The following is a 24276-nucleotide window of genomic DNA, read 5'->3' as shown; positions in this document are numbered from 1 at the left end:
TTTCTTTTAGCTTAAATGTACAATAATTCGCTACATGAGTTTCACTCTTGTTAAGACACATAACTCTGTTACAAGCAAATAACGAGAGAATATCGCTTAGTTCGAGATTTTATTTTTATTATACTTAACGAAGTTTCTCAGAGCATTTTACTTACGTGTACTCGAACAGATACATTCGTAAACAAATTCTCTAACCTTTCTGCTCTTGTTGTTCAGAGGTTCTTGAGCTCGTGCTGGGATTCTGCTTGGTTCACGATCACGTCTAAAAATACGAAGACGTTTCTGAAGATGCTTTTTATCAAGTTGAAGAGTTGATAGCCGCTGTTGATGGCTCCTTTGGTGTAATATGATTCATGATTCACTCAAAATGTTCGCTCGTAAATTGATCTCTAGTAAGGCTTGCAGCGACCCGTTCCGAAAACGCTTAACGTCCTTTAGTGTTGGTCTATCTTGAACGGTGTGTTCGTTTGTATGTGATTTCATCGTCCTAGAAATCATGGAATCCGTGCTAACTTTTCTCGACGACAACCTCTGTAAATTCCATGTGCTGTACGCATGCACAGGTGGCGCATGCGCTTTAGAGACCAGACGGCGATTTGTGACTGAACGCTCAAAAAAAAACGGAGCCGAAATTTAAACCCAGGCCTCACTGCCTGGGTAAAAACAATGCCCAGGGTAGGATATTACATTATATACTGACCTTTTGAAAGCGTCGGTGTGTTTATCCGCCTTGAAGTCGAGAGAAAATGCCTTCGCTAAGACAGGGACCCGGTGGCACGTTCCTGAACTCGTAGAGTACCATCAGGTAATGCAACAGCAGTAGTAGAAGCAACAAGGGAGAAAGTTTCCAAACCTTAAAAAATCATAAATCGTGCCAAACAATGACGCCATGTTCGAAAGATATCAAGCGCACTGAAGCGTGATGCATATCTGTGTCAGTGGCATGCCTGTAAACTAGCTGAGCTTAGTGCCTGTAGAGCTAAGTGCATGACCACTATAGACAAGATTTACAATTACATTTACATTTTCCATCAATACCAAGTAACTTAGAATATGAAGAGTTAGACGATTTAAAGAGAAAGTAGCTAGGTTAAATATTTTCGCTAGCTTACACGATATGTCATAACGTTACTATAACAAGAGTCACCTCGTTTCGGAACTTGAACGTACTAACGTCAACGGCAAGAATAAGAAAGACAGATAGCTGGAGATGGCACTTTGGAGAACAAGACAACCTCAAGTTTCTTAGTTCTGACTTAAACCAGAGGCACTTCGACGTTATTGATGGTTACTACCCTCGTTATTGCGTTAATGTTACAATCAGCACAATTCAAAGTGTATGACGGTGTTGCATAAAAAGTTCATTAAATTAGTATGGCATACTAGCACGTCAGATGACACTTCACCCTAGATACATTTAACCAACAGACAACCCCTTTCTGTGGGTTTGCCGGCGCAATAAACCACGCTGGGCGTCGGGAGAACACGAGAAAAGCATGTAAATCACAAGCCCTTCCACATCCTACGTGGGTTTATTGGGCCAGTAAAACCATAGAAAGAGCGGTCTATTGCTTTTATAAAAATAACTATGGAAAACGTCTGTCAATGAGACGAAACTTGTTCAGTGTACTTAAGTCGCTTATTCTCAACAAATTCATGAGATGACGCAGCAAACCAACAACAGCGATTGAAAGAATAAAAGCACAGACGCAGCGCCGCACAAAAAATTCGCAGAACAAAGCGACAAAAAAATTTAGCGCTGCAAAAGGTTTAGGAAAGGAAAAACCGAAAAGTTTACTAGTGAAAGGCATAAAGTGTATCAACTAAGTGAAGGTGAAATGCAGGGATTCGTGTCCTGAATTGGCATCACGAAAGTAAAAGACTGTACGAAGAGTTTGCAACTTGTAAGTAGTGCAAACTTCGTTGGCTTGATAACTTTCCAAAGTATTGCGAATGGAACAAAGATTAGTTCCAGAAACGCTGTTTATGAAATTTGTTCCGAATTTACTTAGTTATTTTGAAGCCTATGAAGTCAGTGTCTCCCTGTATTTTCCTAAATGAAGACTAATTCTTGAAAGGTTAATACCCCCGGAGGGTAGTACTTCCTTATATGGACTGTATAGGTATGTGCGGCCCAAAGGGTAGGGTTTTTCAGCCGTTTTGGTCATAAATAGGGTATCGATTTTGGCAATTTTGGTTATAAATAGGGTATGGTTTTAGCACTCTAGTCTTGAATTCGGTATGTTTCTTAGCAGAAGCTACCTTTTCATGTTTATCGATAAAACCGTCAATAAAAGCCCTTCCTAACTTATGTTTGGGGCGACTGTGTCAGCCGCAACGGTCATAAATAGGCTATCGAATTTTTGGACAGGTCATAAATAGGGTAGCAAAAAACGCAGATTTTGTCATAAATAGGGTAAGGGTTTTGGGAAGTGGGCCGCACACCCCCACTCAACTTTTCTGGAAGCACCCCCCGGGGTTAATACAAACCGAATTCATTTAAATTCATCGTGTTAGCTCATAAGCTTCGTATTAACTAGAAAGAAATATATTTCCTGCTTTTTTAACAATCCATATTGATTAGTGTAGCTCAGCTTTAATCAGAACTTCGTCCTCTACAGGCGTGGAAAGCACTGAAAGCCCTCAAAAATTCCTTCTAGACTCAAGTGTAACCAGCTGCGTAACATTTTTGCCATGGAAAAAAAGGATCAAGCACCATTTCGCGTCCAGCTTCTGGTCCTGTTTCACCTTGCAAATTTACCTGTATTTGTGTGATGAAATGATACTCGTGTTATTGATATCTCAGCCGGTGAACGTAGAAACTGTTTATTTTGTTCCCACTTAGTGTTCTGAGTTATCTAATTTTCGCGTAGTTCTGCCATATCGGAAACCATGTGTTTACCAGTACAATAGAACACTGGTTTGGTTCTTCTATTGACCAATCAGAGTGCGCGTAGTATCTAAGTTATTTTATATAGAATAATAACATCGTCTCACTCAACCAAGAGATGCCAAAAGGAAATCATAGACAAAGACAAAAATTGGTCAAGGCATTAGGGGGCATTTTAATTGTACCAAATTAAGGTTTCAATAAATTCTACTCGACACAATCGTGCAATTTTTGCTCTGTTGGGACAACGTCATTAACTTTCCGGTTCAGTTGTGTAATCTGGATAGGCGGAATTTCCCAAAAACTGTCAACATAGGTAAAAGGACAACAAAAAACGTCTCAACCTCTTAAAAATTGACCTCCTGCCCAATGCCTCTGAAAACCTAATGATTATTACTAGTAGAAATCAGAGATTATGAAAGTGCGTTCAACGCCCTCACTTTAATATATATACCTTAATAAAGGATTTCACTAGCTGACTCTCAACCTTTGTCTATTGCTGAAGTCAACATTTTTTAACAGCAACCCAGGTTTTACAGTCAGATATGCACAGTGTCAAAGTCCATGCTAGTGAAGAGGTCATGATTTGTTGATAAGTTGCGTGACGCCGCCAGTTTCTGTAGACTCACAAGTTTCATAGAATATTTAAATTACGTACATTATTCTAAGCTAGCATTTGCAATCGCGTGCTCGTTTATCGTAAACAAACGCCGTGCTACTAATTCGAGTATTTCCCTGATGAATAAAGTAGTCTTATGGATCTTGCCTTCAGAGTACTTTTCCACCGATTCCAAACAATAAAATTTCGACCGGATAAAGACTGAGCTATCTGTCGCGACTGGAACTAATCAACAAATGCAATCAAAATGTAGCTGTTCCCACGGTTATCATCCCAAAGCCAAGTCGTGTTAATAAACAAGGACAATTCCCTCAGATTGCGATAAATGCTGCCGTCGAAGCGTTTAAATTCGCCAAAATCTAACGCTGAGAGCGAAGCGTACGGCGACTGAATAGAAAGAAGTCAAAGAAAGATCCATCGGAAAGACGAGCTCACATGGCCTGCTCACATACTCACATGTTCGCCACATGTCTTATCACATGTCTTAGCATTAAACGGTACCAGTTTACTGGCCGTGACATGCCCCTACAAAAATCAAGCGGGGTGGCCATTTTGGTGTCCTTACAGGAATGTGGTTTTTTCAGCCTAGAACCGTGCATAGGGAAACCAACTCTGGAAAGCCACAGGTCAAAATTAGGTTTGCGTTCCACTTCGTCAAACGCAAAAACTACAGAAACTATTTATGAAATGTTTATTTCTGACTAGTTCCTCCACAATTAGCACTTAAAGCTAAAGTTAGGGTGTTTGTGACAGGCTATATTATTGCTATGCATGATTACCTATTATGTGAACTAAATCACCAAAAGATTTAAAAAGCTTAAAGCGTCAAAATCTCGTTAAAATCCATTGTAATGATAACAGTACCCTGTACTTAATGAAATCTTGTAACTAATTTTGTTGCTCTGGTCCCAGTTCTCAACTGGAGTATCCAATACGTAAACACACTGAATTCATGGAAATCAGGTTTGTAAGTAGAATATTGTTGTAAGTTAATACATTATTAGGAATAGAATTTTAGGTTTAGGATCTTAGACAATTTACTGGAATTTATTGTACCTGATGAATTTTTACCGCGTATAAATAATGATTAAAGAAAGATTAAAGATGAAAAATAACAAGACCTATGGGCTTTCAAAGTCGTAACATGAGCTAAACAGGTCCTTTCATGGTCAGTATTATTTCCAAACTACATGCTCAAATAACTGCAATAGCTCCTCTACTCCTACTGCTACAAAAAACGTGTACTTTGGTAAACATATACGTTTTTCCTAAAAACACCAGACCTGAGTTTCTCCACCCATTGTCCATCCAAGTAACAATCTCAGGTCACTGCCGTTTGATTGCACGTATCTTGTAAGGAACAGGAAACTGTGTGCCACTAAACATTCCCTTCAAGCTTGGCGGACGACCATCTTCTTCAGCGATGAAAGTGAACTTCTGAAGCATCCACGAGAGAAACAAAAACAACTCAACTTTGGCCAGGGGCTCACCAGCACAGACACGGCGTCCCGCTCCAAAAGGGTAGAAATTGCCTTGGTTGGTGATTAACTTACCATTCTCGTCGATATGACGGTAAGGGTCAAACATGGTTGGATTTTCCCAGCATTTGGGATCCAGATGAACAGATTCCGTGTCAGCAAACACGATGGTATCTTTGGGAACGCGGTAACCACAAAGTGTAGTATCTGTAAGGGTGAAGTGAGGTATCGCAAGAGGCGCCACGTTTCCAACTCGTAGCGTTTCCATGATGGTCGCGTGAATGAGGGGCAGGTTCGCTCGGTCATCCAAACCGGGATTCCGTCCACCAAGTACTTCATCTAACTCGAGCTGAATATCCTGTTGGTACTTTGGGTAGTTGACCAAGAAGGCTATCGCCCATTTCATTGTTGTGCTTGTGGTTTCGTAGCCGCCAGAAAACATGTCTTCGATAGTATTGACCAAGTAGTCATCGGAAAGAAAAGCTGCTCGCTCCTGATTACTCTCGCACTCGGCTTCATGTTTCGCGTGCAAGAGACCCGAGATCAAATCATGCACAGGTTCTTCTGGGTCGAAAGTTTCTTTTCGCTCTCTTAAGAATCTGCGAATAATATCAAAAATCCCTAGCACTGGCTGGAGGAGGCGATCATAAGCCTTAAGCGGCAGGTACTTTGATAAAGGAAAGTAGTCTAAAACGGTTACCAGCTGAGCATCATCAGTATTTGCAACAAAGTCTACGTTTAGTTTCAAAAGCTTGTTCAAATCTGGGTTCGTTGTATCGTAGCCTTCTCCAAACGTGATTCCACAAATGACATCAGCAACGGCACGCTGCAAGATATCTGCGGGATCAAAAGGCTTTCCATTTTGCTCTTCCATGAAATGCATTAATTTCTCGGCCTGTGTAGAGACTCGCCTTTCCACAAGAGCCATATCAGAGAGATATTGGCGTAAGGCTGTTGTAAAGAGCTTCCGATGAAACTTCCAGGCGGGCCCATAGTTACCCAAAGCGATATCTTTACCTCCTGTAATTTAAGTTTAAAAGGGAGTCAAATTGAAACTGACATTTAAGGCCGCTATTACATACATACATACTTTATTGTTACCTCCCCAATGGGGCTTTTCAGGAACAATTACTTAAATTACTAAGTTACTAAGAACTACACAATTCACAATTCTTTTGTTTATATTAACTGATCAAGATTAAACTGAATCTCCAAGCTGGCAAATTCTCCGAGGAGCAATTATATCAGGCCGTAGGGAAGAAATATATAGATATATAAATATAATATATATTTGATTTATCCGTTCTTAAGTCTCGAGGCCAAGTTAGTATTGTAAAAGTCGAAATTGTTCTAATTCAACTAAATTCAGCAGTTAAAAGCTACATGGTTTTAAATGTAAAAATTTGCGTTCGGGATGGTGTTCATTGTAGTCAAAATCCAAAATCAGGGAACTCTCAAGCCCATCCTGCCACGTAGAATTTATATTATTTCCGAGTCTGGGATCAGAATAAGAATAAAATCATCACACTAAGTAAAGGAAAGACAGTTTCTAGTCACATAAAATGTACTATGGTCTTGTTGGTGTAGGAGTCCCATTTTTAAACGATGCACCAATAACGTACCAAGAGTTGCCTGCTGGAAGAAGTATGTCTGCTGTCTTCCAGCATAATCAGCAGATTTCTGTACGAGCATTTCCTTAACGGCCTCAGGAGTTGAAGCCATCACGAACTTGTAACTTCCCATTTTCAAGGAGAAAACTCGGCCGTAGTTTTCTCTGAGGCTGAAAAACAACACAAAATCTTATCATTTAGAGAGATTATGTTATAATTTTATCAAGCTCCTTGTGAAACCTTATTATTAAGATACTTTAACTCAACCACCAAAAGGACTGGGAATAATTTTACTCCCCCTCGTAAGGATAGTACTTCAAAACAGCACTGTTTCCTTGTACTAAATTCGCTACCCTCTACCACACGCTCTTTGGGTTCGTCACGCGACATACACGTTCCTCCTCCACGACGGAAGTCATTTTACACCTGGATGGGTTAAGCCGCTGTGAAAAATACCCGGTAATGGTGTCTTGCCCATAAGAGTATAGGCAATAGAAAAAGGTGGTCGATTTGTTTTTTTGTACAGTAGCATTGAAACTTTTCGAAAATCAGTGCGATGTGAGAATATTGCCAACTACTATAAAATACACTGTGAACGTGACATCCAGTATATGGCTTTGTTAATTAGAAGAGATTACGAGTAAACCTCAAACTATGAGAAAAAGTCACCTCGCTGATAAAAGACCATAATATCCTCTGTTCATACCTAATCGTACATTTTTGGTACGCTTCAGGTGAGTTTGATCGAGCCATGGTTCGTATTTTGGCAAGAGGTAGTCGGCCCAAAATACCGTTGGCGAGACCAAACGAGCCTGATATGCCGTCGAAGCGTACCAAAAAGGTACGATAAAGTATTATTAATCCATTACCGTACCCAAATTCAGCCAAGTGAGCATGATATCGTAGCCATATGAGGTCAGTGACTTGATATCACAGGATATCGGGACAGTAGACACGGCTTCTGATTAGCTAATTGCGAATTTAGGTACGGTAATGGTTTCAATCAATCAATGTAAGGTAAGGAAGCCCGGGGAAGCATGTAGATCGTTTTCACGTGACGTCATAACTTTTTAAAATCCAAAACTAAAGAGCCACGAAAGTTTTTATCCTCATCAGGCATAAGGGGTCCACGAGAGGCGGTAAATTTATTTCTGTTAACAATTTTACAGCTCAATAGCGTGCTTCGCCTGGAAACCAGAGCATTTTGAATTTCACAGTCATGGCGGCGCGCGAAACAAAGCTACGATCGAGTTTGTTGAAAAATATGTACTTGTCTCGTGATTGTGAACCTTTTTAGAAGTTAGAGCTTATGTAACTGCTTGTTTGTTCAGTACAGATAATCACTCGCCTAGATAGGCAAAGTAAGTTCCAGATATTTACACTACTTTCCGGCCGCCATATTAGTGTACCACTGAGGAACACCAACATGGCGTTTCCATACTGTACTATGCCCTGTAAATTTCTGCGAAACATTTCGACGAATATCTGAAGTTAATGGCAACGCACAGGCCTAAAACATGGAGAAGTGTCTTCTTTATTTATCTTCTATAACATAACAATTTCTTGACTTTTTCCACTGGATGGTTTTTGATTCATTGTTTTTATTGCGTGACAGTGAAAACCGTCTTTTAGGCTTCTATCACAAATGCCGTTCTCTTATTTGCTGCGCCACTATCTATAAACTAATCTGTTGTAGACAATGTGAAGCCTGGTAGTGTAGAAACGAGTAAAAAAGCATTAAAGAGTCTAATAAACAACACTGTCAAAATGGATACAGCTACTTCAAGATCATGGCTAATGCTCCGGGGCTAATGCATGCTTTGCATAAATGAATTGCTGGGCTCCGTTACATGTACATGGTCAGTCGTTACAACTTTTCATCCGATGATTGCTTTTTAACTCGCTTTGCGTCTTAAATTTTGAGGATAATTGATCAGCTCCCTATATACAACACACAAGCGGTCAGATTCATGACATTCATTGCTGCATGTCATCTTGAAGGATTTTAGACATTTGAACTTGAGTATATTGCACAATCCCGGAGCTCAATGGAAATGCTTTTCAATACAAATATTATTTGTTGTCCCAAAGAGAACCCTTGAACAAGTACACAATATTACAGGATTATGATCGATTTATAAACTCCTAATTGTATTATTCCCTTTGTACTAAAACCATTTACTGACCTTTTGAAAGCGTCGGTAAGTTTCTCCGCCTTGAAGTCGAGAGAAAATGCGTTCCCTAAGAAAGGGATAGCCGTCAAACGCGGACCCGGTGGCATGTCCCTGAACTCGTAGAGTACAATCACGTAATGCAAAAGTAGAAGCAGAAGCAACACCAGAAGAACATTTGCAAAACTGAGAGAATTATAAACCGTGGCAAACAACGACGCCATGTTTGATATCACTGAAGCGTGATGAAAATTGCTATTCAACAGGACTGTCATGCAACGTTGCAAAAACAAAGGATATTAAATCAATCAATCATTAAACGTTTGAAGTTTTCCTTCAGTAGCATTTCGGAATAGATAAATATATTGATTCAATTGACAACTTGAGCTACTGTATGTTAATTCTAAGCTTCCGCCGCTCTACGGCATCATCAGGGAATGAAAGAAAATATCCCATAGTTCGTGGTATAAAAGTGGTGTAGGTGACGCGAATGATAGAATATATTATTGACGATGAGTGTAAATATGGCGATGGAAGTATACGATAATATGGACAATAGCTAATGAGTATAAGTGATAAAGCGGTAAAAAATAAAGCAGTTAAAAAACCAATCTTTACTTAAAACACGAAATCTCGTCATAAAAATGGTCTTCCTAGAAGTCGTGTAAAAAATTACAAAGAATAAATTAACCATATAACAGGAATGCATTAACTAACATTACATTACATTAACTAACGAACTAATTAACTAGCCTACAATAAAACCTATGTAATAAAACTTTCTCTAATTTATAGTGGAAAATAATCTCTCCCATTCAGTGAGGTTTTAAACAGTTTTAAACTAGGCAGGTGTCTGATTTCCGAGGGAATCTTGTTCCACAGAACAGATCCTTCTCGTTAGTGTCTACGATGTGCCTTAAAGTTACGCCTGCAAAAATCACTTCGTTTTGAAACTTTTACATACTAACGTCAAACATGTGAATGTGGAGGAGAGATAGGGTTGAAGTACACGTCAAAAAAAATTACAAGTTTCTGACTGAAACGAGAAAACCTACGACGTTGTTGATTGTTACTACCTTTGTTATTGCATTAATATTCCATATAATTGCAGACGATCGCAAACGATCGCAAAGCCGACTGTTGCATACATTTCGGACAGCCGAAGTGTCAAAATTACACGCGCGTTGAGCTGGCGGGAAAATCGCAACAAACAACATGGCGGACGTCGAGGAGGAAATTTTGCTGCAAGCAAAACCTCTGTGTACAATATGTGGATTGAGTCATTCCAGACTTTGAAATTCTCTTGGCACTGCATCTCGCCCCGATCCAGAAGGTAGCGTTTTCAACCGCTTCAAATAACGACCATACGCAGTTCTTATGTTGCGGAATCTGACCTCCGCCTCCGCCTCCGCCGCCGATAAATTAAATTTCTCCCCGATTTCTTCCCAGCAGTTAGCCTTTTTTTTGTCTTTGAAATCTTTACTGTTGCGGTGGTAAACGCACTCATATCGCGCAACTTCCTCCATAAATTCCTCGTTACTAATGTTACGTTGTTCAACGCCAGCCATGTTTACAACAAATAAGCGGTTGCTACAAACGAATATTCGGGCTTTGTTGCTAAGAAGCGTTGAATCATGGGTCGTAATTCAAAATATTATGTGATGCGTTTCGATCGCAGATCGCAGAGCTTTGGTTTGTGAGGAGAGAATTTGCCGATATTCGTAACCATAAAAAGCCAACAGTTAGCAGTCAACTGAAAGTTTGAAAGGAAGTTAAGACATTTGTTGATTTTATGTTCGTTTGATTCTACATGTTAATTCAGGTACTAAGCGATTTTTCCGCTCCTGGATATTCTCTTTTAATTGCTTGACCCAGGAGAGTTTCAAGCTAAGGTTGGAGGAACGTGAGGAGAGAATTTGCCGATATTCGTAACCATAAAAAAGCCAACAGTTAGCAGTCAAATGAAAGTCCAATAACCGTGGTAACCACCTGCCTATCTGTATTATCGCGTAACACCTTGTAGTGAGAACTACCTGAAGTTGCAAGTAGTTAATATTTACCAGCAGAATAACTGACTGCCTATGATGGAAAAGCCTAGAACAACAATGAGCTCATTGGCAGCCAATAGGGGTTTACGTTTACTGAACGAAATATTAGATCACTTGTTTAGAGTCTAGCATAAATACAGGTGTTTTGTAAATTGTTCTTCGGTTACGCCCCCGGTGGTGGGACGCCGGATACCACTATCCCGTATTGGTTATATTCGGGTTACGTTCCGAGTACGTTAGTGAATTAAACTCTACTATTGGACCCAAGTAACTGCGTATTCTCTGTCTTCCCGTTGGATTGTTTTGCTGTAACAGATCCCGAGTCCTCTAGGAGTCTGACAAACTCCGTCGCTGCAAGGGTGTTTCCCTCTGGATTGTTGTAACAAGGATAACAACCGTAAGCGGCCCAAAAACCTGTTATCACAGGTTTCCATATGATCGCACGATCGCAATTGATCGCAGACGATCGCAGAACTTTTTGCGATCTGCGATCAGCGATCCGCGATCGTCTGCGATTATATGAAAACCAACCCCACTTTAAAATGGTACGCCTTAAACTTACCCAGTGTTACTGCTTGGAAAAAGTGTGTCTGCTCTCTTTCGGCATAATCAACAGATCTCTGACGAGCATCTCCTTAACGACCTCAGGCGTTGAAGCCATCACGAATTTGTAGCTTCCAAATTTCTGGGAGAAAATACGACCTTAGCTTTCTCTGAGGCTGTAAAACAGCACAAAATTTTTTAATTTAAAGGGATTGTATTAGAACTTAATCAAGCTATTTTAGGAATTATTATTATTTACATCTTCTAACTCAGGCCAGTAACCTACAGGCAGTTATTTTCCGTCGCAAGATATACAGTCATGGAGCGGCCAACTTATTGCTTATGAAATCGTAGTATTTATAGCAATTAAGTAACAAAGTGTATTTTTTTCCAACACAACGCTCTAACAGAGTGAATTTAGGCAGTCTTCGCGAACTCAAATTGTGCAATAGCGTTACCGTTAGCGTTATGCGTTCCGTAAGACAGGGATAGCCGTCAAACGCGGACCCGGTGGTATGTTCCTGAACTCGTAGAGCGCCATCAGGTAATGTAAGAGCATAAGCAGAAGCAACACCAGAGGAACATTTAGAAAACTTAGAGAATCATAAACCGTGGCAAACAACGGCGCCATGTTTGATATCATTGTATCGTGATGCAAAGTTTTGTTTTGCGACAGGACTTTAACGCAACGTTACAAAAACAACTTATTTCAAACCATGCAGCCTAGGGCGAGCGCGGTTCTAATCAAAGTGCTCTTTGAGCAAACAGTAGTAGCAGAAGCAACAACAGAAGAACATTTGCAAAACTGAGGGAATGGTAAATCGGGGCAAACATCGTAATGACGCCATCAAGCACACCGAAGCGTTATGCATATGCAACAGCTTAAGCTTATTATTAAGCTTATTATTAACATAACAGTACACTGTTCCCAATGAAATAGTGCAACTTACTTTGTTGGTCTGGTCCTAGATCGCCATTAGAGTGTACGTAGAGCGTAATCCGTTGCGTAAAATGTCTACGAGTCAAGGACAGAAGATAAAAAGATCTACAAGGTTTCAAAATCACAACAAGTCCTAAACAGGTCCTTTTGTTGTCAGGATTATTTCCAAAATATATGCTCAGATGGCTGGAATACCCCTTCTACTACCTCTTCTACTGAAAACGTTTACTTTGTTAAACATGTACACTTTTCCTAATACCACCAAGCATAGGATCCTTCTGTGACGATAGATTTTTTCCTGGGGACTGTATATTTTCAGCTAACGGACACTCGAACTGAAAACTTGGAGAATCTAACTCTGCGGAGCACTGCTTGGCCTGCGGGAACGGAAACTCGTCACGATTTCCTGTTCAAGAGGATTTACTTCAATGGTATTCTCTACGGACGTCAAGGAAGAGACATAACTTGGTCCAGCAGTAGTTTGCTCTACACTCGATGTAAAAGTCGGTGTAATCAAAAAACGTCTACAATGTAGCTTGTTTATACGAAGCACTCAGGTACAAAGTACAAGTTATGTTGCTAGCTAACTAAATACACACACGATTGGAAACAAAAGAAGCCTAAATTATCCTCTTCAAAATTCGTGATTCTTACTTAAAATTCCGCCTAGTACCTTGATTTCTTTGTTACACTAAGTGCATGACAACAAACTGGGAGAACCTACCCTTGAAAGGAGCTTACGTGGCACGACACGATACGATACGATACTTTCTTTAACATGGAGTTACGCTTAGCTAATCAGCTAGTTTACAGGTAGTCCACGGCCCTAGTATATTCTAAAAATTAAAAGTAAAAATGTGTAGTCATTGATCGTATGAAACTATAAACGCAGAGAACTAAAAATCTGGAGAATCAAATCACAGTAAATTCCGATATCAGTCAAACTTAAGCGATCGAATTTTGCTGTTCACTTCATCAGTGCCTATACTACTTTAGTTCTAATATCAAAGGAATTATGAAGAGCAGCTTGTACACAGGTATCCAGGTTAAAATAAATATCCAACAAAGGAAATTATAGGACAGTTCAAGCACAAATTCGAAAAGGGCAAAGTCCGATTTGAATAAAATCTGAGTGAGTTAGGAACTACTAAGGTAAACTACTACTGTTGGCTTAAGAAAAGGTTTCAAAATCTTAAAATCATGATAAGGCTAAACAAAAAATGACTAAGAAACCATCAGTCCTCTCCTAACACTAAACCCATTGTCCGTCAAAGTACCTATTTAAATTAAATAAAATAGCTCTTCTACAGGTACTGTAAACGTTTCTACTTGAACATTTACGTGTTTCCTAAAACTACCGTCCGAGTGATAATCTCAGGTCACTTCCGTTTGATTGCGCGTATCTTGTAAGGAACAGGAAACTGTGTGCCACTATACATTCCCTTCAAGCTGGGTGGACGACCATCTTCTTCAGCGATGAAAGTGAACTTCTGAAGCATCCACGAAAGAAACAAGAACAACTCAACTTTGGCCAAGGGCTCACCAGCACAGACACGGCGTCCCGCTCCAAAAGGGTAGAAATTGCCTTGGTTGGTGTTTAACTTACCATTCTCGTCGATATGATGGTAAGGGTTAAACTTGGTTGGGTTTTCCCAGCATTTGGGATCTAGATGAACAGATTCCGTGTCAGCAAACACGATGGTATCTTTGGGAACGCGGTAGCCACAGAGTGTAGTATCTGTAAGAGTGAAGTGAGGTACTGCAAGAGGCGCCACGTTTCCAACTCGTAGCGTTTCCATGATGGTCGCATGAATGAGAGGCAGATTGGTTCGGTCTTCCAAACCGGGATTCCTTCCACCAAGTACTTCATCTAACTCGAGCTGAATATCTTCTTGGTACTTTGGGTAGTTGACCAAGAAGGCTATCGCCCATTTCATTGTTGTGCTTGTGGTTTCGTAGCCGGCAGCAAACATGTCTTCGATGGTATTGACGAAGTAGTCATCGGAAAGAAAAGCTGCTTGCATCTCATTACTCTCGCGTTCAGCTTTATGTTTAGCGTGCAAGAGACCAGAGATCAGATCATGTACAGGGTCTTCCGGGTGGAAAGTTTCTTTTCGCTCTTTTAAGAATTTGCGAATAATATCATACATCTCTAACGCAGGCTTGAGAAGACGATCATAAGCCTTAAGAGGAAGGTACTTTGCGAAAGCAAAGTTATCTAAAACGGTTACCAGCTGAGCATCATCGGTATTTGCAACAAGGTCTACGTTTAGTTTCAAAAGCTCGTTCAAATCTGGATTCGTTGTGTCGTAGCCTTCTCCAAACGTGATTCCACAAATGACATCAGCAACCGCACGCTGCAAGCAATCTGCGGGATCAAAAGGCTTTCCATTTTGTTCTTCCATGAAATGCACCAGTTTTTCGGCCTGTGTCGAAACTCGTCTTTCGATCAGGGGAATATCAGAAAGATATTGGCGCAACGCTGTTGTAAAGAGCTTGCGATGAAACTTCCAGGCGGGCCCATAGTTACCAAACACAATATCCTTACCTCCTGTAATTTCAAAAACATTGATATTTTGGTCTTTTTTTTTCTTATTGTACTAACTGATCAATATTGATACCTAGAGACGGCTGAGCGATTAAATTACTGTGGCAATAGCGTAAACAGATTTCGCTTGAATTTTAGGTTTCGGAAAAGAAATCACATCAAGCTGTAGAGGAGAAGAAGTTTAGGGGAACCCCGTGCCCATTAATCCGGTCACTAACGGGCGACAAAAAAACTGGCCGTATTAATCTGGTGGCCGTATTTAAGGAGCTCTTTAATAAGAAAATGACTGACTGAGCTTTAGAATAAAGAATAAAGTGAAGGCAATGACGTGGGGGCCGTTTTTACGGGTTGGCCGTAAGGCGGGGCCACACTGTCCATGCAGAAATATATTTTTTGTTTTACGGAGAAGAAATCAAAGGCAAAACAGAATTTGGTTGTAACTCGGAGTTTCAACCCTTGTGGTGATCATCAACCAACTTCTTTTTCATCTTTGATTTCTCCTCCACGTTCTATAGCTCTACTTTTAAGCATTGAGCACTATTTTTGCTTGGCTACGCTTTTCCTATTGATATATATTTGTTTTATTTACCTTAGTCTTGGGGCAAAGTTAGAATTGTGAATACACTAGCGCTGATCGATTTTTCATGAAATATATCTTTTTTCGTTTTGGGATGGTGTTTAGAGTACTCGAAATTCAAACTCAAGGAACTTTCAAGTACAACCTGCCACGTTGTTTCTTAGTCTGGGTTCAGGAAAAGAATAAATTATTAACACATTACAGAAAAGGTGGACAGATTGGTAGCCACAAAAATTGCACATTGGTCTTGCTATAAGAGTCCACTTTAAAATGGTACACCATTAACCTGCCTAGTGTAAATTCTAGGAAAAAGTGTGTTTGCGGTCTTCCAGCATAATCAGCAGATCTCTGTACGAGCATTTCCTTAACGGCCTCAGGAGTTGAAGCCATCACGAACTTGTAACTTCCCATTTTCAAGGAGAAGACTCGACCGTAGTTTTCTTTGAGGCTGTAAACAACACAAAATTGTAGAAGCAGATATTTAGTTTTTTCTGAAAGTTAAAATATTCCAGAATAGTGAAGGTTAAAATATTTAAAGTGAGAATACTTTTGACGGAGATACGTATTTTACGAAAATTTGCCTGCCTAATTGCTGTGAGTAACTACCGTAATATGTTTGAGTTGATACGGATCGAATCATTGCTGACAGGAATTATTTTGAATAAGAAGAGTTATAAGCATTTTCGTTCTAAAAATGTGGGATTTAATTTAAGTAAATGCATTATTTTAAATCGATCTTATGTACGAGCCGTTTGAGATATCGACTATCCAGCGTCCTATCAGATATAAGGTGGGTCGTTAGCACAGCTTTGGTGTCAAGGAGAATGGATACACAGAACAATCCGAGGCGAGACTTGCATCCGAGTCACTTAAGTATGACATTAGTATGTTATGTGCTGAACCAACTATGTTTTATATTTTAAAAATACACCCTTGCATTTATATAATACCAAAATCCGTATAATGCTTGACTAGTTTTGGCGATTTTGAATTCGTTAACGCCCGACACAATGTCGTCTTGGACATGAACTTACGTCCACTAAAAGGCCACTTTTCGCAGTAAATGACGATTGCAGAAGAAAATAATATAGTCGAACCAGGAGATTTTAGTGATAGAAACGAAAACAAGCTTAGTTTGACCTTTGCAACGCGTCCGAGACGAACGATGCCGAATTGAGTTGTTTCTGTATTTGGTTCCAGTGTCATTAGGATGCCCGCGCTACACGGGGCTTTTAGCAGATGTCTTGGACCCGGGGCGGGGAAATTGGCCATCGTGTAAATGCTCAATTTCCCGCTATGTGATCGTCCCAGGGGTCAGGGAGCCGGGATTTCAATTGACTGATGCAAGATTACCAATCTGGTCGTCGCTCGAGCTTTATTTAAGCCCTAAAAGATACGGACTAGGCTCGATTATTAGCCGCTGTTCCGGAAAGGAGCCCGCGCTAGAGGATGGAGCCTAAAAAAAGGAATAAGAGCGGTTTTATGGTTCAAACAAGCTATGTGTACCTAAAAATATATTTGCATAAATGAATTGATTGTCTCTATTACATGACGTAAATGTTCAGTCGTTACAATTTTTCATCCGTTGGTTGTTTTTTAACTTGCGTGGCTTTCTAAATGAAGATTATTGATTTGCTCCCTACATGCATATATGCAACACATAAACGGTCAGATTCATGACATTCATTGCTGCCTGTCATCTCAAAGGATTTTAGACAACTTTGTTTGCTTAAGTTTATTGCACAATCCCGGAGGCAAAGAGAGATGCTTTTCAGTGGAAATTTTATTTCTTTTCTCGAAATAATTCAGTCTTATTCTAGGTTATAATTGGAATACGTCTGCAATATTACAGGAGTATAATCAACAAAACTCGTACTTGTACTATTCCCTAGGTACTAATACTATTTACTGACCTTTTGAAAGCGTCGGTAAGTTTCTCGGCCTTGAAGTCGAGAGAAAATACGTTCCCTAAGACAGGGATAGCCGTCAAACGCGGACCCGGTGGCATGTTCCTGAACTCGTAGAGCACCATCAGGTAATGTAACAGTACAAGCAAAAGCAACACCAGAAGAACGTTTGGAAAACTTAGAGAATCATAAACCGTGGCAAACAACGACGCCATGTTTGATATCACTGAAACGTGATCATAAAATTGCTATGCAACAGGACTGTGACGCAACGTTACAAAAAACAACTTATTAGCGAGCGCGGTGCTCTATGAGCAAACAAGTCAAACAATAGTAGCAGAAGCAACAACAGAAGAACATTTACAAGGGAAATGGTAAATCGTGTCAAACAACGACGCCAAGCACACTGAAGCGTTATACATGTGCAACAGGACTGTCACGCAACGTTGCAGGAATAATTCGTCCTTTCATCGTACTTTTGTTAGCGCTCATGATACGTGTCTTAAGATTGCTATTCTAGGAGTCACTTCGTTTTGAAACATCAACAAACGAACGTCGAACATAGGAATAGGGAAGATAGATGACGCCTTCAATTACAAGTAAAAAACATTTTCAAGTTCCTGATGGTTACTACCCTCGTTATTGTATTCATGTTGCGAACAGAAAAAATAACAGAAAAAGCGTGATCACCGTCAACGGGTGACCTCTTACCTAAGGCTTCTGAAAACTCGTAAATATCAAAAGCTCAGAAACTGTTTTATCAAATTTTTATGTCTGACTTGTTTCTCAACAGCTATATTCCAAAATCTAAAACTAGAGAGCCAGGAACATTTTTATCCTCATCAGGCATAAAAGGATCTAAATTTATATCTGTTTACAACTTTTCAACTCAATAGCGTACTTGGTTTGGAAAACAGCGCATTTTGAATTTCAGAATTACAGCGATGTGTGACATAAAGCTACCATCGCGTTTGTCGAAAACTATACACTTATCTAGTGATTTTTAGCGTTTTTAGGGGTTGAAGTATTAGGAGAAGTGATTGTGTAAATGTTTTTTGGTTCGGTTCAGATAAGCAGTCGACTAGATAGCCAAAGTAAGTTCCCATGCTTATGCTATTTCCCGGCCGTAGACTGTTCACAGCCCTCTATTTTCTCGTATTTTTATTCCATCGTTGAACGGCCGGATAGAATCGCGACAGAACTGGACACCAGCGCAAATCGGAAGACATGGCTGGACCGAGATAACGTTTTCTTGCTCGCTTCGTTCGCAAACTCCACCCCTCTGCCCCGCGTGCTTCGCACTCGCCTCGCTCGCTTTTTGTTTTGGATGCGTAAATAAAGAGGTTGTGAACAGTCTAAGCTATGACCGCGTTTGTCGAAAAATATACACTTATCTACTGATTTTTAGCCTTTTTAGGAGTTAAAGTAGTAGGAAAAGGGATTGTAGTTCGTGTAATTTGGAGACACTTGGAGAAGTGTCTCTTTACTTATCTCCTAGACCATTACAATTTCTTGACTTTATCCACTGAACAGTTTTCGATTTAGTTTTTCGTTCCGTGACAGTGAAAACGATTTATAGGGTGTTTTAGACTATGAAAAGTGATTGTGTAAATGTTTTTTGGTTCAGTTAAAATAATCAATCGACTAGATAGCCAAAGTAAGTTCTCGATGTCTATACTATTTCCCAGCCGCCATTAACACGGAAGTACACCAACATGGCGGCTCCACACTGAGCTCTGTAAATTTGCGCAAAACACTTCGACGAATGTATGAAGTTTGGGAAAACGCACAGACCTAACACTTGGAGAAGTGTCTCTTTACTTATCTCCTAGACCATTACAATTTCTTGACTTAATCCACTGAACAGTTTTCGATTTAGTGTTTCGTTCCGTGACAGTGAAAACGATTTACAGGGTGTTTTAGACAGCCTATTCTGTTGCTATGGTTACCTGTCATATCAAATAAACGACTAAAACGGGTTCAACAATGTTTAACACCACTATTGTAGTCATTGTAGGATAAACTGATAAAGAGTGCAGGTGTAGTTTAGTATTCAATCACTGTAAAGAACCAGCGAGGGGAACCCTGGCGTACGTCGTGCATTTGACTGACTTTTCAGAAGAATGTTTAGTTAATTTCTTGACCCCAGGGCCAAAAAAAAAGTACAAGTCGGATCAGATTTCCCTAACAATAGACTTGACGAAAACGCCGTAGCGCGTTGCCATTCTACAGGAATGAATAAATAAATAATCTTGAATGACTTTGAGTGCATACAACATGAGGTACAAGGCCAACGAAGCCTCTTGGCTCACACTACATGAACTTCATTGCGCAGGTGGATTTACGCATTTTCAATTGAGCCACTCTACCTTGTAAACTTCTCGCCGGCTAATCGAAACCAAAAATGGTCGCCCAACATGTTTTTCTTGTCACCTGAAGACGAAAGCTGGTGTGCTTTATGCGACTCAGCGCCGCTAGATCGAGTTCTCGCAGCCCTGGCGCAGTTGTTTAGACGACAAATCACAAAAGGCTGCAAATAAGGTCGAAGCGACTTGAGGATGCGACTTGAGGTTCATTATGCGAAACAAACAACAAGGTCGCGTAACGTCAAAAACCGTGCCATTTTCGCTACGTTCCAAACCTGAACATAGCACTTCAGCCTCATCTTAAATTGCCTAGCAAATATGCAAATTAGCTAACAAATACTCGACATAAGATTTCTTAAACTGAAAAAACTTCTCAGATGCCGACTTTCAGTGTGGCTAGTAGCGAAAATTACACTAAGCAATAACCAAAGTTTCTTTAACTGAAAATAACGATTCTGGCACAACACTTTCCCCGACCGATGAATGACCAGAATTTTAACACAATCAAAACAAGCAATAAAACTTTTCCTTGACAACAAATTATCGAGAAATTTCGACAACCATTTCATTTGAGTTTTTTTTTTAACTAACAGCTCCATGTTTAGCGAAACAACCACAGTTACGTAACACGTTGTCCTAAAAGTGTCAAACAATATTATGTAACAGCAAAACAGCGGATATGATCGACCAACTCTAATTTGCCAGTGCATAATCTTATTTACCGCCACAACCCGCAGCTTGCTTACGCAATCCATGGGTTAAAAAGGACTTAAGAGAGTTCAGCTGAATCTAAATCTCATTCACCTAAATCTCTGAAAATCGAAATGCTCGTTAAATTTTTGAGGAAATAATAGTTTAGTCAGGCCGCGTTTGGTTCCATTGTTATTTAAATGTGCCAGAAAGTGTTGTTTCGTCTATTTCCTCCTCTTCTATTTTGGATTTTCGAATAGATTGTGACCCCTCATAAAGATAGCGATTTTTCAGTTTAGTTAAGTACATGTAAGAAAATCTTTCACAACCCTATAAGTGAGGAAAAAAGAAAACGTCACCAGCAGTCACGTTTTTCTAATGAATGGAGGGCTTCCATGGCAAACTGATCGACACTAGAAGCGGCAAATACTGGAGAATTTTTATTCAGATGTACGCGTTGAGCAAAACGGAAGCAAAAGCAGATTTAAAACATTTCATTGGTCGATTACACAATATCCAGACAGTCTTTTAAGCTGTACTTCCAAAGGCAGCTTACCATTACGTGGACTATAGGCTTCTTTGTGATACAGAGAGGTTAACTAAGAAGGGTTTAAGCACTAAAGCCTAGAAAAGGTAAGACTAATAGAGCAAATTATTTTTGCTATAGAGCGGTGTTCAATCAACTGTCGAAAGTAATGAAGCAATTACTTTGGTTTTGGCCGTTTTGGTTTTGGTATTACACCTGTACTAGGGTCTGAGATAGGCCGAGTAGCCTAATTTTTTAAATAATTGGTTAGGTTCTGGTTTTACGACACTCACATGAGAACAGCTCTATTTACTACATCATAAGGTTTTTCGAATCTCGCGTCGGAAAATACTACATGTAAAAGAAAAACCTTGCGAAAAAGCGATATTTCTTACGACTCACGTGCCAGTTGTTTGTTTAAGTTAAAGTTCAATGAACGAAAAAAAAAACGAAATCAATTTACTTATGTCAACTTGAAATGCATACGAAAAAGCGAATGTCAAAGATGAATTATCGAAAAGAAACTGCTCTAAATTAAGAGGAAAGAAATTTACGTTACGTAATCGCGACCCCTCCCGCATCAAATTCAAATAAAGCGTTATACATTTGTTTGAGTTTGGTATTTGCCGGCGGGAAGTCCTTATCAAGCCGGAGAAACTTTTTCCCGAGGTGTCGATATATATATATATGGACAGAACAAAGCCGGCAAATAACTTTTTTTATTTTTTGGTTGTAGCAAGACTGCGAAAATTACTATTAATAATAGCAAAAGATTTTAAAATGTGCAGAGTAAACCAGCTATTCAAAAGCCGGCGCACACTCAACAGCGAGGAAAAACGTTTTTCATGATACGCCGGGACCGAACAGATTCCCAATCACCGAGAAGAAGCTGGAAATTACGGCACACAGCGAAGTATCTTTGACCAGATTCGCGGTATCAGCGATATATCTAAGAAGTGGAAGAGTCCAAATCTTAAAAACATATGGCATTTTCGCGCGACGACATAAAAATAAAAAATATGACCAATAACAATGATCAAGACTAATTGAGAAACGGTCACCACGAGTGGCGATTTATCATAGTTATAATGTTTACCGTTATAATTTAATGAGATCAACTGCCTCACAAAATTAACAGTGCGTGAGCACGAAAAGGTCGAGATGGCTGCCCGATTGGCCCCTAATAACAGCGCTTTAACTACATAGCTCATTAGCCGATAACCTGACTGGCAGGTGCTCTAGTCTATTAAAGATACGTGTTCAGCGTTTTCTAGGTCGGGAAATTATTTTCCGGTTTTTAAAAGCGACAGACAGGTTGTTACTAATCGGCGTTTTTTGTGGTGGGAGGGAGGAAAAGAGACCAGGGTGATAAGCACCCCAGTGAAACAAGTAGTAATTTGTTAGCCTAAATAGGGCTCCGATCAGTAGTTTGCCCGTAATAATTTTAAGGGCTCTCAAGAGATTTTGACCTATTATAATCTCTTGGGGCTATAATCCGCGCAAAGAATTTTTTCAGTATATATTTTATATAGCCCTTAAAATTATAACAAAACGGCTGACTAGTGATTGGAACGTTGTTGAAGTTATTTTTTCTGACGTGAAACTGGCTCGTTCTGTCACGTTTGTTTTGTTTTGTTTTGTTTTGTTTTTTTGTTTTGCCACGGAGTCGTCTGAAATAAAGTCGACAACATTTTATAGTAATACTAAATACAATCTCCAAAATAGGTACACATGCATCAATTTTTCTTTTTCGATTTCCTTTTCAGAAATCTTTTAAAATTTATTTGGAGTATCGTTCACCAGGCTTTGGAGGTCAAAGAATAAGCAGTTGACTTACAGGCGATGGCGGTAGGAAATTCATCTGCCTCTCGACCAAAAGGATGCCATATGGGCAAAGAGATAACCCCTTCTGTCAAAATCTTTCTGGGTGTCTTTATTATTCTTTTGGCATTAATCGGCGTAATTGGTAACACCATTGTCATCATCGTGCTGAGAATTAAAAACATCTTCACTAGAAAGGCTACGAGTTTGATTTTAACGAGTCTTGCCGCAGTAGATCTACTTGGTAGCATGGTGGACATGCCACTAGCTTTTGGCATCATGGTTGCAAGCCTTCCTGATGAACAACTGTACCGCCTATCTCTAGCTAAGGTTGTAATTGGTCCATTGTTCTTCCTGGGTTACATTACCTGCTTCTTCTTGCTCAGCTTGGATAGGAATGACGCCTTAAGAAAAACCTCAAACCGGCCAGCGTTGCTCACACCAAAGCGAATAGTGATAGTGTTAACTCTGTCACTGATATTTGGTATTGCAATGTCTTTGCTGTTTGTTTTCAAAAGCGAAGATCCAAGTCCTCTCGTTCCACGAAGAATGGAGCCACGATTATTAACAGTCATCCGAGCAGTGTTATTTCTAGTCTTCGTGATTGCCTTCTTCTCGAACATTTATTTTTATCTGAAGATAAGAAGACTGATTAAGAACCATTCAGAAAATGGAGCCGCCGGTTTCTCTCAGGTACAGAGAGAAAACTGGCAAGTGAAGGAGAGGAGAGTTTCCTGGACAGTGATTCAACTCATCCTGGTTGTGTGTCTTTCGTATATTCCTTATACCGTAACTTCGATTATCTTTTTGAACGCCGACATTGTCGACATGCGCGTATTGAATGCCGTAGCTGTGTGTCGCTCGCTAACCTATCTTAAGTACGCTGTCAACGCGTTTGTTTTTACACGACTTGATGGAAAGTTTCTGAGGGTTTTCGTTGACATATTTCGACGATTCCACTCAAACAAAAGAAAGATCGTCGCAAAATCACCCAGCAGAGGAGTTCATAGCAAGAAGAAAGAAGAACATCCGGACGCAGCAAAGGTTGGTGATATCACTTAATGACTTGAAGCGACTTCAAACGCCAAAGACTCCTTGAACGAGAAAGGCCATTCTTTAACTTCTGGACATGAATTCTGCCAGTTAGTAACACTAACTGTGAGAGAACTGATTAATCTGGCTGAAAATGACGGACGGGGTTCAAAAACTGAGTTTCCCCTACCAACGATATTAATAACATTACCTCAAGGAAAAACGGTGATAGTAAAAGATAAGAAACATCGAAACTGGAGGAACTGGACGAACAAGCAGCACAATCTGCGACATAGCAGGGGCAGAAAATCCAACAGCGAAAAATTAGAAGCTGAGGAGTAAGAAAGCGATGAACACACCCAAAATAAACGGTTGACTTGTGGGCTGAATAAGCAAATGCCTCTCATAACTGATGCATTGGATGAAGTTCTAAGTCGGGAAGAAAGCCTTTTAACTCAGCGAACTACTTTGAACTCTTTGTGAAACAGGTTCATTTCCGTTTCGGCTGCC

General features: G+C 39.9%; 3 protein-coding genes and 1 long non-coding RNA gene across 4 annotated transcripts in view; 1 reads left to right on the top strand and 3 right to left on the bottom strand.

The window, feature by feature from the left end:
• Positions 1-834, bottom strand: part of LOC149117105 (uncharacterized) — a 256173-nt gene extending 255339 nt beyond the window's left edge. Inside the window, exon 1 of the long non-coding RNA XR_016205567.1 lies at positions 514-834. This is a non-coding gene — a long non-coding RNA (uncharacterized LOC149117105). The remainder of the gene's footprint in view (positions 1-513) is intronic.
• Positions 835-3312: 2478 nt separating this feature from the next.
• Positions 3313-10142, bottom strand: LOC110047272 (steroid 17-alpha-hydroxylase/17,20 lyase-like). Its single transcript, XM_020753024.2, has 3 exons — positions 8784-10142; positions 6610-6767; positions 3313-6007 (listed from the first exon to the last, which is right to left on the bottom strand). Exons 1-3 carry the CDS (start codon positions 9041-9043, stop codon positions 4836-4838), a joined length of 1590 nt encoding a protein of 529 aa, XP_020608683.2. The 5' UTR covers positions 9044-10142; the 3' UTR covers positions 3313-4835.
• Positions 10143-12812: 2670 nt separating this feature from the next.
• Positions 12813-17760, bottom strand: LOC110047609 (steroid 17-alpha-hydroxylase/17,20 lyase-like). The gene is made up of 3 exons (XM_020753361.2): positions 17338-17760; positions 15715-15872; positions 12813-14850 (listed from the first exon to the last, which is right to left on the bottom strand). Exons 1-3 carry the CDS (start codon positions 17544-17546, stop codon positions 13679-13681), a joined length of 1539 nt encoding a protein of 512 aa, XP_020609020.2. The 5' UTR covers positions 17547-17760; the 3' UTR covers positions 12813-13678.
• A 4784-nt stretch (positions 17761-22544) lies between these two features.
• Positions 22545-23796, top strand: LOC110047620 (uncharacterized). Its single transcript, XM_020753373.2, has one exon. It carries the CDS (start codon positions 22756-22758, stop codon positions 23794-23796), a length of 1041 nt encoding a protein of 346 aa, XP_020609032.2. The 5' UTR covers positions 22545-22755.
• The last annotated feature ends 480 nt before the right edge of the window (positions 23797-24276 follow it).

The sequence above is a fragment of the Orbicella faveolata genome, unplaced genomic scaffold (genome assembly GCF_042242905.1).
Source record: "Orbicella faveolata isolate gen_17 unplaced genomic scaffold, um_ofav_v1 contig_12, whole genome shotgun sequence".
NCBI classification, from domain to species: Eukaryota; Metazoa; Cnidaria; class Anthozoa; order Scleractinia; family Merulinidae; genus Orbicella; species Orbicella faveolata.
Note: the sequence above shows the minus strand (reverse complement) of the source record. Positions and strands in the feature narration are given on the sequence as shown.